The sequence below is a fragment of the Ruditapes philippinarum genome, unplaced genomic scaffold, assembly GCF_026571515.1.
Source record: "Ruditapes philippinarum isolate M1 unplaced genomic scaffold, ASM2657151v2 ctg8578_1_1_1_1, whole genome shotgun sequence".
Taxonomy (NCBI): Eukaryota; Metazoa; Mollusca; class Bivalvia; order Venerida; family Veneridae; genus Ruditapes; species Ruditapes philippinarum.
The window spans coordinates 21,079-38,343 of record NW_026857991.1 but is presented as its reverse complement, the minus strand read 5'-3'; the positions used below and the strand labels follow the sequence as shown (position 1 = coordinate 38,343).

Here is a 17,265-nt window from a genome sequence, read left to right as displayed (position 1 = left end):
CTATATAAATTATGTTGTGCTGGTTTAAACAAATACTTAAAGATAATGCGTTCAACTTTTTCTCGACACAACAAAACAAGAAAATAGGACGATATTTATTGGGAAAAGATGGATCGCCCTTTTTTAAAAAAAGAACAGACATTGGCTTTTTTCATGTCAATGATATTGTCGTCTGAACAACGTTTTCATGCATTGTAACACCGTGTGGTTAATTAAACATATTCATTTTACATTGTTTGTCGTTTTAAAAATTAACATTAACTAACAAACTAACATCAATTAGATCATTAAAGTATTAAAACAATATTCTAGACTTGAGCACATATAAATGTATTCCAACTACATGTATGTATTTTCGTAGTATATTAATTAATGCTAATAGGAGATCTGTAATAATCAATCTGTTACATGTACTACTAATATACATGTAGTATGTTTTTAACTTTGATTTAAAATGCATGATAGAATTGATCAATAAATGCTCCAAGCTGAGACTTACGTTCCAAATGCGGTATTATCTCAGTCTTACATCTGAAACACGACGATTTGCTTGAACAGTTACTCGTATTAGGACTAATACGAAAATCTAAAACATTTAAAAAAGTTCTATGAACAACATTATACGTATCGTATGTAGAATATTATAATAATATTATAAGCTTTTTTTATTAATATTTACAATACTAAGTGTCAATGTTTATAAAAAAAAACATTAGACACATATTTTGAACTGTTAGAAAGCACACTGTTTTTGTGGTCGAGTATCAGGGTATCTGTTCGTCGCATCGTGCACGTTAATTACATAGCCTTGTAACACCGCACTTTGGGGTCAAACGCACTTTGGGGTCCGACCCCAAAGTGCGTTACGTACTTTGGGGTCCGAACCCAAAGAGCGTTACGCACTTTGGGGTCCAATTTTAACCCCAAAGTGCGTTAAACAGGTACATATGCATTTTTTAACATCATGCAAACGACCGCACTTTGGGGTCATAGAAAATTAATGTTCATTATGTTTTAAATAATATATTGTAGTCAAAGTCAGTGGTAAACAAAAAATCAAGGTATTAAATAGACACAAACATGTGCCCTGAATTATAGTAGAATCAATAGGGATTTAAATGGTCTTGATAAGTAAGTGAAGAACTTTCACCAAATAAATCACCAAATAAAGAATTTGTATCAATTATTAAGTTTAAATTTCTTTTTTTCAAATTTTCCATTTATTTTAAAAGAATTTACATCTTTCATTAATTCCATTGTTTTTAGCTAAATGCACTATTTTCCCGTTTTTTATTTACACATTTTATAGAAATATGATAGTCTAAGCTTAGACAAAGGTATAAATTCTGGGAAATCTTAGTAAGACATTTCATTAAAAAATGTGCCTGATAATATGTTGAAATAGCCATTTATTTAGCTAAATGTGACATATAAGAAACTTGACTAGGTGTAGATGCGGCTTTAAGTAGTAGTCAGTACAGGCAGTACTAAAGATATCAACTATTTAAGTAGTCGCACATTAAGAGCGGAGCTTCAGAATAATGTAAAATTCTCACTGGGGGTATAGAGGGGATTGTGGGGTATCGATCCCCCCGAGGGTTAAAAATAACGTTTTAAAGGCCCATTATGCTTTTATTTGTTTTTCTTAAAAGCTTTTTCATTTTGATGTTCTTCTATATTATCCAAAAAATACACATTGGCCAATTACCTGAACCATCTTTTTCATTTGTTGCTTTTTGGCAATGATGAGAACAGTTATAGTGAATTAGTATTTTATAGGGAAGTCAAATACTACAGTGTTTTGACTTCTTTTATGAATAATAATTTTACATTTATCGCCACCTTATTCAGGTAACAAGCATCTTACATTTCTCAGATACCATTATTTTAACATTATAAAATTCATGTTTGTCCTTTCTAAAGAAGTATATAAGATTTACCATAAAAAAGCCTTTGGCGAACGGTTGTTACGGAGCTTACAAAAACCCGTAAAGCTACATTAAATAAATATGTAAAAATAGTTTTGCCATCGGCCTAAAAACCAAGGATTCTAAAGTGTTATTAACCTTTTTAACAGCCTTGTTGTAAATCTCAACAAATATTGTTCATAAATAAGGATTTTAAACGGAAAACCCCACGGTAACACTAAAGTTCGTATACGAATTTTAACATGCAAATGATTATAATCAGCTTGTGTATGCGCTACGTCACAGTGTTAGAACACAACAAATATGAGATATTCTTGTGCAAACACATTTTAACCGTTTAACTTCACGGTGCACTAGGCATGAGGTTAAAAGTAATCATCTCATAAAAAAAGATTAAATTTGTATGAAAACATCCGTTACAATGGGATACCGTTACCGTTAAATTAGAATATTGATGTACGGATGATCTGAAGGCGGAGTTTCTCATGCAAACAGATATTGTACTTCCGATTTCGCCACAATGAGGTTGTCCATTTTTTATGCTTATAAAACTCATTTTTGTTTGTCTGGACACCAAAATAACAACTGGAGTCGATATAAAACCCAATTTATTAATGGAATGTCGCTATTTCTGTTTTTATGAAATTTATTAAATGTAACTTTAAGTTTGTTGATAAGCTTAATGTTTTTGTAAAAATCACATTTTATAGTCCGATCGAAAAACTTGATGTTTCACCAGAACATTGCAATAGAGTATTTTTATAGTTCTTTGGAAAAAAAATATTAACTGCATTTTATTTCATTCCTAACATATTTAAAATGGGGCTCAATATGGCACCAAAAGTTATCATGTAAATGACCGACAGAACTGGATATTTTCGCAGCATCTCTTCATGGAATAATAACTGATCACCAATCAACAGCCCTTTCCAAATAGACACTAATATAAAAGTTTATAATAATAAAAAACAATAATTATATAAAATGCATATAATATAAAAAATGGGCCGAAAAGGGTCGGCCGAAACCAGACTTGCCCGGCCGAAAACGACTGGGCCGATTCCAAAAGTGGGCCGAAATGGGACCAAACCACTGTGCTAGTTTTATACTCAACTATGGGCTGTTATGAGATTTGAAAGCTGTTTTTATTGGCATAAATATGTACGAAAAACAAAAATAAAATATGAATGCAAAACTAAAAAAATATGTATGCAAACTAAAATAAAATATGTATGCAAAACTAAAAACAAAAAAAATGCAAATGTCACTTTTATGCCACCGTTATTTTGTTATATGAACACAATTTTTAGATATTTCAAGTGGTAAAATTAATGAAACTTTTATCACTTAAGCATCATAAAGTATTGACCGCCATCTTGAATTCCACCTCAAATATTCCAATGTCGCAGATAGAAAATAAGTCAGTACTCAGTATTAAAGCAGAACTCAGATGACACTTTTAGACCTCTTGAACCCAAAGTGCGTTGATATGTAGCATATTAACGCACTTTGGGGTCAATTTCTCGATTTCAACCCCAAAGTGCGTTTGACCCCAAAGTGCGGTGCGAAGTTTAACGCACTTTGGGGTCGGACCCCAAAGTGCGTTTGACCCCAAAGTGCGGTGTTACATAGCCTTAACATTTGTACTTGGAATCTGGCGACTGGGTACTGACACGTACGTTCAGCTCATTCATGCGTGAAAGGGAAATAAAGAGTAAGAGAAAAAATTACCGATTCCTTTTTCAGCTTCCATAAGTGATGCGAGTGAGGTATGTCCACTGTCAACGGATTTATCCAGTTGTACACTTTCTATGGATTTTATATGTGTCGCAAAACATACCAAAACAAGTACAAAAAGTACAATAATTGCAACCCATTTCTGAAATAGAAACTGTTTTTTAAAGAAGTAAAAAATTGAAAACAAGATCAATGTGTAGAGAAAAATCTTCGAAGCATACATTAAATTCATATTTATAGTCTGATTGCGGGTTACTTTTTAAATACGAAAAATTATCATAGATATTATACTCTTTTGGTAATGCCATCGCCATAATTGTCCAAAACGTATTTCATGTCATTAAGATTTCAAAAACATGGCCGTCGATTGAGTATCGTACTGTGAGATGGCCAGTGATGGCTGAAAAGAGTGCAAAGAAAATCGTAAGATTCAGTGGGCATCAGGTGACTGGATGGAGTAGTGGCATTTTTAAGTTTGAAATTTATTTAAGAAACAAAAACAACTGCATTGTTTTCTTCATAACATTTATTTTTTTACAAGTCTCTGGGAAAATTTGTCATATATATACATTTTTAAAAACGTTTTTGTCAGTCCTGGTATCACCATTACATCTCTCAATAAAAAGGGAGGTACATTTAATTGTCTTGTAGGCATTTTGCAAACAATGCTCGGTTTCTATGCTAATTAAATCTCCATTGAGTGTAAAGCGTTACAACGATTTTCATTTAGATGGCATTTTACACAATAAAGATATTTATTCTTGAAAAACGGGGTACGGGAATGATCTGAAAATTTTCAAATAATAGAAGAACCAATTTATGTACCATATATGCATGAAAGTGTATCTGGTTGTATTCCTTGAAAGTCGTAATTAGCTTAAAAACATTTTAAATCAAATATATATACCGGTATGTTGCAATGATTCCATGTACTTTTCTGGCTTTTCTGCAAAAAGAGGAAATAATATATCCGTTACTATCGCAAAAATAGTAGTGAACATCTGTTTGACTTTGTTGGACACCGACATTGTAAATTTCAAATGGCAAAATCTTATCTTTACTGTTGGGGTAAAAATGGGTTAAAAACTTGTAACATATCCTTGAAACACGCTGTTTAGACCTATAATTTTTTGTATAACATGTATCATTGAATACATACAGTTTTGTTAATTGAAGATTTGCGTGTCAAGAGATACTTATTTTAATGAAATAAAATTGCCACACGTAACTTCTTTCATCTTATTGTCCGTTTATTTACACGTGACTGTTATATTGCTGTTAAATGGCTATGTAAACGATACACATTATTGCCAGTTTTATTAATATGTTTCTGTTTTATTTGATAATTTCTGTTGAATGGTTATTTTTGCATAAAACTAAATGAGGTCTAAGAAAATATTCACTCAGGGTGCCACGTTTTTTGTTTTTTATTTTTTTTTTATTTTTTTATTTATTTATTTTATTTTTTTTTTTTTGGGGGGGGGGGGTGTTTTTTGTGTTTTTTTTACGCAGAAACACTGCATCAGGCAAGATAGCCCCTTCTTACTCAGGATCTACATGCGTGCTCGCGCGTGCACGATAAAAAGTGAATTACTAGTAACCCTTGTTAATAATTAAATTAGTTTGCATTATACACTTGTGTTGCTTATGATTCAACTGTCACGTGACTATGGTTATGATTTTATACAGGCAAAATAGTCAATTTTATACCGAGAAAAACAACTTGCGTCTTTAATCTTGCAGAGACAGAAGGGAGTGAACTCTTTATATTAAATGACAGTACAGTGCAGAGGATAGGGAGGAATTTCAATGATAGAAATAACAAAGTAATAAAAAATAATGCTACTTTTAGATCTATCGAGTGTATTATAGTCATAAATACACGTCATAGACAGGTCGGAAAGTTATAATCGGCCCTAAAACGAATAATACCCTTAATTATGGTCATTTTCATAAGTGCTAAGTGTATTAACGTCCTATTGTATACTACAACACACAGAATCATATGTTGTATATGCAGAATGAAAACTGTATAATATAATCTATATCTTAGAATTTAATAACAAAATCATTATAAGCGAAAAATGGGGGTCATGAGGTGTGAGCCTTTTAAGCAGTTTATATTAGTACTATATGTTTTAAATATGAAAGATATACATGTACAATGAATTCTACAGTTAGTGGGGCGGGAAATAAGGTCTCTGCTGTCAAAATAGTGCAAATTGCATGAACTTTTCAGGAAATTATCATTAGACCATGTAGATTTCAAAAGAGAAGTGGGCCCAAAAATATCTCTGCTTATTCAAAATGGCCGCCATTTTTAAAATGGCCGCCATATAAAATTAACGTACACAATAGCTCATCCATTACATTTTTATACAGACCAGAAACTTACACAAAGGCATGCATATAGTTTCTCCTTTTCAAAGGTTAAATTTTACAAAATTTTGCTTTCATACCTCTTCAGAATCCAAGATGGCGTCCAATATGGCTGCTAATTTTAAAACTGATATATTTCTTTTATAGTAATATGTTGCACATAGTATGCTTGTTTCCACATAAAATTGTTTAAACATATTATAAAAATGAAATAATAGGTTAACCACATTGTTATTAAAAAAGTTAAGTTTTTTGTACAAAAAGAAATATTTAAAAATATGGAAAAAAAGAAGAAAAAAATGTCATTCTTTGCATTTTTCTCCAACATGGTTTTATATTATAATATATGTACAAAATTCAAAAGGTTACTTAGTTTCTTATAGTGTATTTGATATTCAATCAACACTACGTTTTATTGTATAAATGTAACAAAACCATAAAATGTGAAGATTTTATACTTAGTCAAAGTGGGTTGAGTAAATTTATCCGACATTTGTAATACATAATTTATCCTACAATTGTAATACAAAATAATGAAATTTGCAAAGGTAAGTAATATTCATCTTTTTTCCTTTTTTATATTTTTTTTATGAATTCAAATGCAAATATTCACTGTAAAAATATATTATTGTATTAAGGTATTTTTGTCTTCCTTCGGGTCTAGAGGGTGTGCTAAAATATCATTAAATGCAGATCCAATCATTTGAATATTTCAATTACTAGTATAAAATTTGTTTGCATGATATAAGTTGTTTCAATATTCTTAAAGCTGCATGCCTCCAGATGAGCATAAATATTTCAATAAAATCAAACTTGAGAAAAATGTACTCAGATTTTAGGAAATGTAAAAGTATTCAAGATTCAAGTGATATTTTACATGTTTTGGGCGATTAATGACTGATTTTTTTTCAGTATTTATAATTATATATATATATTTCTACTCCGTTACTAACGCAGTAAGGGCTATTTTTGCATATTTTGTCCTCTTTTTAGTAGTTAACGTAGGTTGTAAGTGCCATTTATAATATGTTAATTGCTTCCGTTTGGTTATTTCACTAAATAACACTTTAAAATACATTTTCAAATTTTTCATGAAAATTAGCATGAATCTGGAGGCGTGCTGCTTTAATATAATTTGTTAATTGTACGGAAAGAAGACTGAATATACATCAAGGAAATATATATTTGATAAATTCATGCCTGTACATGAGTGAAATGTTGTCTATTTATGAATACAATTATTTCCTTGACAATTTAGTCTTTGTAAAAGCTTGAAACAGAATGAGTCAAAGTTACATTTACTTGCACATCATTGTAACCAAGTATAATTAATTAGTACTATCCATTTCTAATACCTTATGTAGACATAATATTTTCAAAAGATACAAAAACTAAGGCGACTGATACATCATATTATCTATGTGTGGTGAAATAGGTATCCATAATATCGCTTGACCTACATAGCTTATGTTTTGAAATCGGGAATTAATGACACTAGATCGCCTTAGTTCCACTGATGGAAAAGGACTATAAGTCTTTAATACTGAAGTACGCTTAGATCATATATGGAGTATCATTTTTTTCACCAAATACAGTCATAGTTTATAAACTATTGAAAAGAAACACGTCTCAGAACTTTTTCACACAATAAGACTAATATAACTTTATTCCAATAAGAAGCAATGTAAACTAAGAAATTTTGACCCTATGCCAACAGTTCATGAATTTATATTGCATAACAATGTGATGATAAACGATATTTTTTTCTGCTCTGTGCACTGTTGTTTCGGAGAAGAATTTTAAAACATAAGTCAATGTAAACTAAGTGACATCCTAGGGAAACTCATTTGGAATGCAGGAGTATTATAAGCCACGAGGGGCACAGTTTTTAAAGCCCTTTGTAGGGAATCACATTCAAGTTAAAAAAACAACAAAAAACAAAACTACAATGCCTAGAGCTTAGATGATCAACATATAACCTTACCAAGTAGAGGAAACCTCTTTTAAAGTTACATAAAACGTTTTTGGATCATGTACATGCAAAATAAAACATGTTCTCAAAAAGCAAACAGAGCACAGGTATTAAGCATGTAGCATCACCTTGTGTCTTTATTAACTTATTACATGAGTCATGCTCATAGAGCCACCCAGGTTAACAGACTTGTATAGGAAAACACATTACAAACACAAATTCTAGCGTTAAACTATAAAGATTTGAACTAAGGCCATTATTTTTTTATATTTCGGTTTACTGACCCGCCGCATCCTCTTTTTGGGAAAATGAAAAAAAAATCTGCCCCTAAAAAAAAGTACTCGAAATATGCGCTAATTAAATTTAGATCTAAATGTTCAATGGGAGATTTATAGAAGTCCAACTTATTACTTATTAGACTTGTCAAAGAAATGTCGAGATTATTATTTTTGACGGCGATGTATTTTGCATGAAGAAAAATGTCTGCAAAATGGGTTAAACCATTCTCGCCAAATTTAATTAGGCTAAATCTATATATTTTAAATATATTTCATGTATGTATATACAAAATCATATGTTTTGAAGGTCCAATTGTGTAGAAATGTCAAAGAAAAAACAAACTAACAAAAAAAAAAAAAAAAAAAAAAAAAAAAAAAAGCCAAAATACGCATGTTATTACAGCGTGAGAAATCTTATTCAATGAGAATCAGAAATTAAATTAAATCTAAAAAGAAATAATTACAAGTGACAATATCACTATTTACAGATTTAACAAAAACATTAGTCTTTAAAAAAGAGATTAGATATGGGTTTCCTTTCAAACAAAATAAAAAAATGCACTTACGTTAATAATTTACATTGTCGGTAATTGACAAGCTAATATTCCGATAGAAATATTTTTTCAACTTTGGCAATAATTTTAACAAGTGTAATCTTTTCTTGACAGGTTTTTAAAAACTTCTTTTATATAAATAAATGAGTGCGAGTCAGTTGAGTTTCGGCACCTTTTGATGATTTCCGATTAAATAACTGGGACTACATGTGTGTGAACATCAAAGATTTACACCGACTCTTTTGAAGGGTCTGCGAGGTCATCTCGTGTGTAGATTAAATAATAGCAACATGAATATTTTATCAATTTTTGTGATTGCTATTTTGTTTTCACACCTGTATGTGAACGATGTTTTGTGTATTTATAAGCACTGTGGAATTTAGACAGTCGGTCATTTAATTTCTCTAGTAAGTACTATGTACGCATCACATTTATCAGAATCGGGATGGACTAATCATAAGAGAAGGGATTCTTACAAAGTATGTCACCTTCCAGACATGAAGTTACTTATGAAAACTTTTCTCTTTTCCTTTTTTTTTTTTCCCTCCTCCGACCCTACCTATTTTTGGAAAAAATCAGTAAACCAAAATATAAAAAAAAACGGCCAAAGATATTTGGGATGTAGCATGATATAACATGCATAAATTTGTGTGATACTACTGCATTTACAATGGGTAACACTTAATTTACAAAGACTACTGTAATAAAACCTACAGTACCCGACGCATAGACATTATTCATGTAATATTTTTTATACTCTACAAATATTTGATAAATCATGGACAAGATAGTCAAAATTTACCGAGCACCAGGGGTCACTCATATATGAATATAGTTTTTTAAGTCCTCTCGTGTGAAACATTTTTTAGAAACTAGATATTGGGCATGTTTCTTTAAAAGCAACCTGATACAAATATTACACAAATCATGTGTGTTATGACGTAATTGACACGCTCAATATGATCGTGTTACCTACCTTTATTAAAGAATTGAGACCTTTTTCCAACAATGATCTTAGGTGAGTGAACCAGGGTCATCATTACCCACTTATTAAAGAAATAATGTGATATGATTACTTTAAGAAATACACTTAGTTTATATCTTAACTTTTCAAAAAACTGCATGCAAGCCATGCAATATCATTGACATATCTGTTTCTCATCACATAGCTGCGGTGATGTGGCAGTAGCCTTTTTTTTACTATGTAAGTTCAGACATTGAATGAAAACAAACAACATTATCTTATTTTGCTGGCTTTTAAGCCATGTTTATATCATAAATTATGAAATTGCAAAGGAGTCAAAATATGCGTTTATCGACTACCTTTTTACCTTATATTCATGTTCATGTTTGTCACTTAAAGCACGTTTACTTGATTTATTGTCTTCTTATATATCTTTACAATTAACAATTAATATATAATATCAAATATACTGAAACAAGAATTATCATGCAACTGAATGTATACACATGATTGTATGTGCATTTCTTGCCCGGAGATAGACAAAAATACCTTCATCCAATAAAGAGTACTTTTTGAGATGGGACATTTGTATAAGAATTCATAGAAAAGTAATGAAATGCAAAGAAATAGAATGGACTTACCTATGTATAATTTTGTGTTTTTTCAATTACAATTATCGGATACAATTACCACACCACTTTCACAAAATATAAAACCTACAGATTTTATGTTTTTTACATTTTTACAATAAAAACATGGTACATGTATTAATGGAATGTCAAATACAGTTTAAGAAATGAAGTAACTTTTTAATGTTGTACATTAGTTAAGAAAATCAAATTTGAGGAATATGCAAAAATTAGATTTTTTTAAATATATTTTTTAGACAAAACTTTTGAAATGTTTACTTTTGTTAAAATTAACATATAATTTGATTATCTCTTATATGTTTGAACACTTTTTTGTCATAAAAAGATAATTTGTGCAACAAATTATACAGTAACTATAAAACTGATATAACAGTTTTGCACAAAATTGGCGGTCATATTGGACGCCATCTTGGATTTGAAAAAGGTATGAAGGCGAAATTTTGTAATATTTAAATTTTTGAATAGGAGAAACTATATGCATGCTTTTGTGTATGTTATAGGTCTGTACAAACAATTGGAATGAATGAGCTATTTTGTACGTTATGAAAATTTTGAAAATGGCGGCCATCTTGAATGAGCAGAGATATTTTTAGACCCATTGTACTTTTGAAATCTACATGGTCAAAAGATGATTTCCTGAAAGTTTTATGCTTGTATCACTATTTGCACTATTTTCTCAATTTCCCGCCCCGCTATAACCGCTGCGGGAGTTTGCAAACGTAAAACTAATCCAGTCGGGAACCCAGAAAAACTTAGAAAACGCAGTAAAATGACACATCTCTATTTTAAGAAAAGGGGTAAAGAATATTTTTTTTAAAATAGAGGTCATATTAATGTAGATCAATGTCATGGTAACTTTCCTCTGCTCAAGAACAGGACAACGGGCGGCGATAAATATGGTATACTTAAAATTAAACAGTTCAGCAAAATACAACCATTCAGAAGATCAAAATATATCAGTACTTCAACATAAAAAATCAATATTCTATTAAATATATTCGATACATACCCCGAATAATTTTAAAATTAGACGAGACTTACCTGGTAAGTTGAAGTATAATTGGAATTTAATGAGTTCCAATAATAAATTGAGTACTAAAATGAGATAACTTCCGCCGCGCATGCGCCTCAGCCTTCAACAAATTTCTATTTTTCTACTAAACAGCATTCTTAGTATATTTTACATTTAAAAACCCTTGTTACTCAATACTGGTATATCATTCGATTTTTTTTTTTTTTTTTTTTTTTTTTTATATAATTAGACTTGTAAAGTTTGAACTAGATCTGTGAAGTGTAGGGTGGGTAGGGTGGCATTTTAGTACTCAATTTATTATTGGAACTCATAAAATTCCAATTATACTTCAACTTACCAGGTAAGTCTCGTCTAATTTTAAAATTTTATTTCGTTCAAACAAATAAATTTTCGTCTAAAATGAGATTTCAACGTAGAAAAATAGAAATAAACAAGTTTAACACAAAAGATACACATGTACCTATTAATTTAACAAGTTACCTTCTACAGTTTTAAAACTGCATTACTGAAATTGTCACCAGTTTCCACCGATTTGTTATAAAATTTTCTGAATGTTGAAGCATTAGTCCAAACCAGCTGTTTGTAGAATGTTTTGAACTGGAACCCCTGATCTGTATGCTTTTGAAGATGAAGCTGCTCTGATAGTGTGTGGACCATATATCTGTATGTTTATTCCTGACCTAACCAAAACTGTCTTTATCCAACGAGAAATTGTGTCCTTACTCACAGCATTATGTGGTTTTGAATAACTTATGAACAAACTTGGTTTCAGTTTTCCCTCGAAACTGTCTGGTACGTTTTAAATATTCTTTTAACACAAAATATGTACACAAACGCCTATCTGGCGGATATGCGGAAAATTTACAACAGACAACATTATATCCTGGCCTACTTTGCTTGAGAAGCCCATCAACATAAACAATAAATTCTGTCTTTAACTTCTGAATACCTTTCACAGTTAATAAATGAAGTGTTTGTACTCTAGTTGCATTCGTAAGACCCATCAGCATTACTAATTTCAATGTTAAATCCTTTAAAGTTAACTGACTAACTGGACTCAAAGTCCTTAAATATATCAAGACTTTATTTACATCCCATATTTCGGAATACTTTGGTTTCATAGGTCTCAAATTAAAAATTCCACGTAAAAAACGCACCACTACAGGATGGTTCCCAATAGAAAATATTTTCCCATTTTACTCCTAGAGATGATAATGCTGAACGAGCAGAGTTTATAGAACTATAACTCAAACCTTTTTCAAATAATTCTGTTAAAAATTCAATAACACTATTTATAGACGGTTGAATCTCACTAATTTTCCATTTATTACAGAACTGAAGCCACCTGTTGATATATACTTTGTACTGCTGCTTGGTCGACACTCTCCACGATGCAAGAAATATTGCGGTAGCCTTTTTTGAAAAACCTTGGTTTCTAAATGATTTCCCGAGACTCGACATGCCAAAAGTTTTAACCTTTTCCCCATAGGGTGCACTTTGTTGAGCTGTTTCAATTGAAGGAGTGTCTCGCTTCTTGGAAGCAATCGTGGATTGTCCACCAAAATTCTCAGCAGTGCTGGAAACCAGACTTGTGTCTTCCATAGTGGTACAATAATTATAGCTTGTGCCTGGTCTGTCAGGATTTTGCGAATGCAACGGTTTAATAAACTGAAAGGAGAAAATATATACACACATCTATAAAAACTCCAGTTTATACTAAAAGCATCAATGTATGCTGCCCAAGGGTCTGGTTCAAATGCACAATAATGAGTCACTTTATGATTTAATCTAGACGCAAAAAGGTCAATATCTGGTTTACCCCATAAATTACAAATTTTTTCAAAAATATCCTGTCGCAATTCCCACTCAATATTATCATTGAATTTTTCTTGAAGGTGCATCTGCGACATTTCTTTTGCCTGCAATGTGACTACAAGTAAGCCATATGTTATTATCAACACAAAACTTTCCATATACTTTTGCTCATGTCGTTGCAAGTAACAGATTTGCAACCCCCCATATTAGTTACATAGCACACTGCTGTAGTGGAATCAGTCAAAATCTTAACATGTTTATCTGCTAATTTACTACACAAAGACTTTATAGCAAAGAAAATTGCTTTCATTTCTAAAATAATTTATATGAAACTGTTTTTCCTCTCTAGTCCAACGGCCATGACCTTTTTTACCTTCACAAACAAATGCCCAGCCTAAATGAGAACTGTCAGTTATAATTACAATTTCAGGATTTCCCCTGTCAATAACTCTATATGCTAAGCCAACATTGTTAACCCACCATAAAAGTTCCTCTTTCATGCAAGCAGAAATTTGCATATTTTTATCAAAATTTCCACAATTGTGTTTTAAAGCAGCAGACTTAGCCATTTCCAGATTTCTATAATGCAATTTGCCAAAATCAACAGCAGAAAAAGCTGCAACCAACAGACCTAAAACCTGAGCGACCTGTCGAATAGTTGCAACGGTTTGATTTAACAAATCTGTGCACTTTTGAATTATGAAGTCTTTTTTGTTATCAGGTAAATAAACTTTCATTAGTTCAGAATCTATGACAAAACCCAAATGTGTCATCTTTTTGGTAGGAACCATAACAGATTTTTCTTTATTTATGAGAAAACCCAAGTCAGTCATTAATTTGACAGTTTCATTTACATTAGATTGACATTCTTGAACAGTGTGGCCACCAAGAAAACTGTCATCAATAAACCCACTACTGATATGACCTTTATTTCTAAGCGTAGAATACACAGGTTTAAGTAATTTTGTAAATATTAATGGTCCATGAGCAAGACCATTGGGCATGGCAACAAACTGAAAAATTTTGTTTTTTCCAACTGAATCTCAAATAGATCTGATGCTCATCAGCAATTTTAATAGAGTAATAAGCATGTCTTAAATCAACTGAACACATATACATATTTTTTGTCACTAGTTTTAAGGTGGATTCAAATGTATCCATTTTGAAATGATGATATGGCAGGTATTCATTAAATTTCTTAAGGTTTAATATTAGTCGATATTCTCCACTTTTCTTTTCCCTTAAAAATATGGGGCGACAAAAAACTGACCCTCAACATATGTAACCTGTTTAATTACCTGCATTTCTAACAATTTTTCAATCTCAAACTCAACAATCTTTTCTTGTTCCCTATTAAATTTAATCTGATGCACAAGCCTGTCTTGGCAAGGAATAATACCACCTAGAAATTTTATATGACAATGCTTAACAATATCTAAAATTTCAGGATCACTCGTAATATTTTTCCAAGCAGAAACAAAATTTGTCAATCTACCAGCAACAAACAAATCTCTTACATGTGATATATCTAAGTTCTTGGATAACCGCGCTGGCGGCCTCTGTTCCAGTTTTTTGGAGCTCCTTTTTCAAAAGACTCTTGAATCTGCCCAATGCGAGGATAAGGACCCCTGCGGGGCCCCCTAAATCCAAATCGACGTCTAAACATGACACGTCCTCTAGCACGAAAAGAAGGACCATACTGCATGCGATTTCCCATCTTGTTACAATCCTCAATATCTTTTGCAGCTTTAGATACATCGTCACCAAATATTTCCGACGTAAATGGATAAGAATGGTTACATAAGTTCGCATAATCTGCTTTCAGTTCAGGACGCAAAAAATCTCTTCTTGCATGGTATAACTGAACATTAGCTTGACCAAGCAACGCTAAAGCATCATTACATGTGTCAAGTATGGTACCAAAACTCTGATCTTTTTCAGATTCCAAATGTGCCAGCTCATTCATCGATTTTGTCAAATTTACTCCGGCCTTGACAATAGACTTCTCAATATTTTGTAATTTCTTGTCATTATTCCGAGATCTTGGAGGGACCACGTCCCAAATCAGCTTATTTAATTTGACAACAACTAATCCTTCACAATTTTTTGGCCGAGCACAAACATCATCTTTAGTCATATTCTCATAGACAATATCACCCAAACCATTCCTGAACAAATTATTCACATTTCCAGCCAGAGCGTTATCTACATCGTCACTCACAACCTCCTCCGAAACAAACTTAGAAGCAAGTTTATCAAATCTACTGGCAGTGGCCGAGTTATTTGTCGAAACAGACTCCGATGCTTTATCACTAGTCTCACTAGATTTATTTACAGTTTTTTCTGTGTAACAGCTGTCCAATGGACTATGATAGCTCATGTCCAGGTTACTATATTGAGTGTATTGTTCAGAACTATCTTGCATTTCATCACCTTCATAATTCTCATTGTAGTAATCACAATACTGATCATTACTAGAATCTTCTAGATTATGAATACGACCATCCAACAAATCTAAACGATTGACTAAAGAATTTTGATCATTTCTAATTGATCTTAGTAAATCCATCATACACTCCTGATTATTATTTATTTCAATCATTTTTCTGTGATTTTTCATTTGAACTCTCGCACTCGGGTTCATTACTCTGTTTTTTAGACGATTTTATTCGAGTTTTCCCATTTTGGCTCGACTTTCCCTTTTCATCATTTTTTGTTCTTTTGTCTTTCTCTGACTCTTTTTGCATGTCTTGCGACAAAGTCGCCATTTTTTTTATATCACAATCTAATTTAAACTGTTATACACTGAATAGCAATACCCCACCACCCTACGGGCGGTGCACAATTTGGTTATAAAAACAACTTTATATCAATTGTCACTCGTAAAATTACGCCACGCGTAATAGAAAAAACCTTCTTTAAACTTATTACAAAGTTAACAATACGCTACGCGCATTGAAATTCTTAACTATAGCATTTAATTGCGCTACGCACAACTACAAAAACGTGTTATCGCCGAGGCGGACGGAAGCACACTGAGGCGCATGCGCGGCGGAAGTTATCTCATTTTAGACGAAAATTTATTTGTTTGAACGAAATAAAATTTAATTGAAATTCTGCAATATTTTGAACACCGAATAAATTTGGATTATTTTACTTACCACCACGTTTGAGCATTCAATCCTGTCCTCGCTGATCGGAGCATAAGGACAATCTTCTTTTGTACAACCTGTCATATCCAAAACTTTATATTCTCTCAAAAAGAGTTTCCTGACATATCACACAGTCAAAACAAAAATTACTTATACGCTACAAACTACAAAATCGAAAACGAAACTATGAAAATATTGTACACGAAACCCAGTCTTATATACAGTCAAGTACAGAACCAGTTCCAGTTAAAGTCCAGTTTCTTCAATGCGTTTTTCATTGAAATATTTCTGACGTTTGTAATGTAATACAATCCATGCATTAAACGTAGTGATTAGTTTATAAAATGTTTAAATTATACGTATGAATATAAATGGCATAGAATATTATTAAACTTTAACGAGTCCTCTCTTGTTTACGATCTTCTTTTATGCGATGTATGTTTTGTGTACTCGTTGTTCATCACGATCTAATATAGCAATATGCCGATGTCTTTTATATTTTCAATATAGATCTAATATTATTGATGCTAGTGTGTCAAATCATTTCGAAATTCAAGTACACATAATTAAAAAAAAACTGTTTGTGTTCATATTTTCAGCTATGGTTATAACTCTATTTTTGTGTCTACGGAGTAGTGGCGGCATATAGGGATCACTTCTCCGTCGTCTGTATGTCCGTCTGTCTGTCCGTCTGACACAAAACTTTTTCGGACTACTCCTCATAACCTACTGGTGCAATGTCATCCAAACTTTACAGGAATGATCAGTACCAAGTCTAGTTGTGCATATTGTCAGCATTTTCC

At 31.8% G+C, this 17,265-nt stretch overlaps 2 protein-coding genes across 2 annotated transcripts; both read right to left on the bottom strand.

Annotated features, from left to right (window-relative positions):
* Nucleotides 1-507: 507 nt before the first annotated feature.
* On the bottom strand, nt 508-16,943 carry LOC132751690 (uncharacterized; the record flags this gene model as incomplete). Its single annotated transcript, XM_060741908.1, is given in 4 exon segments — nt 508-586; nt 3,660-3,807; nt 4,573-4,611; nt 16,472-16,943. Coding segments are annotated over 4 exon segments (341 nt in total), but the record flags the coding sequence as incomplete, so codon positions are not given.
* Nucleotides 12,684-15,908, bottom strand: LOC132751688 (uncharacterized). The gene is made up of 2 exons (XM_060741907.1): nt 14,828-15,908; nt 12,684-13,163 (listed from the first exon to the last, which is right to left on the bottom strand). Exon 1 carries the CDS (start codon nt 15,880-15,882, stop codon nt 14,839-14,841), a length of 1,044 nt encoding a protein of 347 aa, XP_060597890.1. The 5' UTR covers nt 15,883-15,908; the 3' UTR covers nt 12,684-13,163; nt 14,828-14,838.
* Nucleotides 16,944-17,265: the final 322 nt, after the last annotated feature.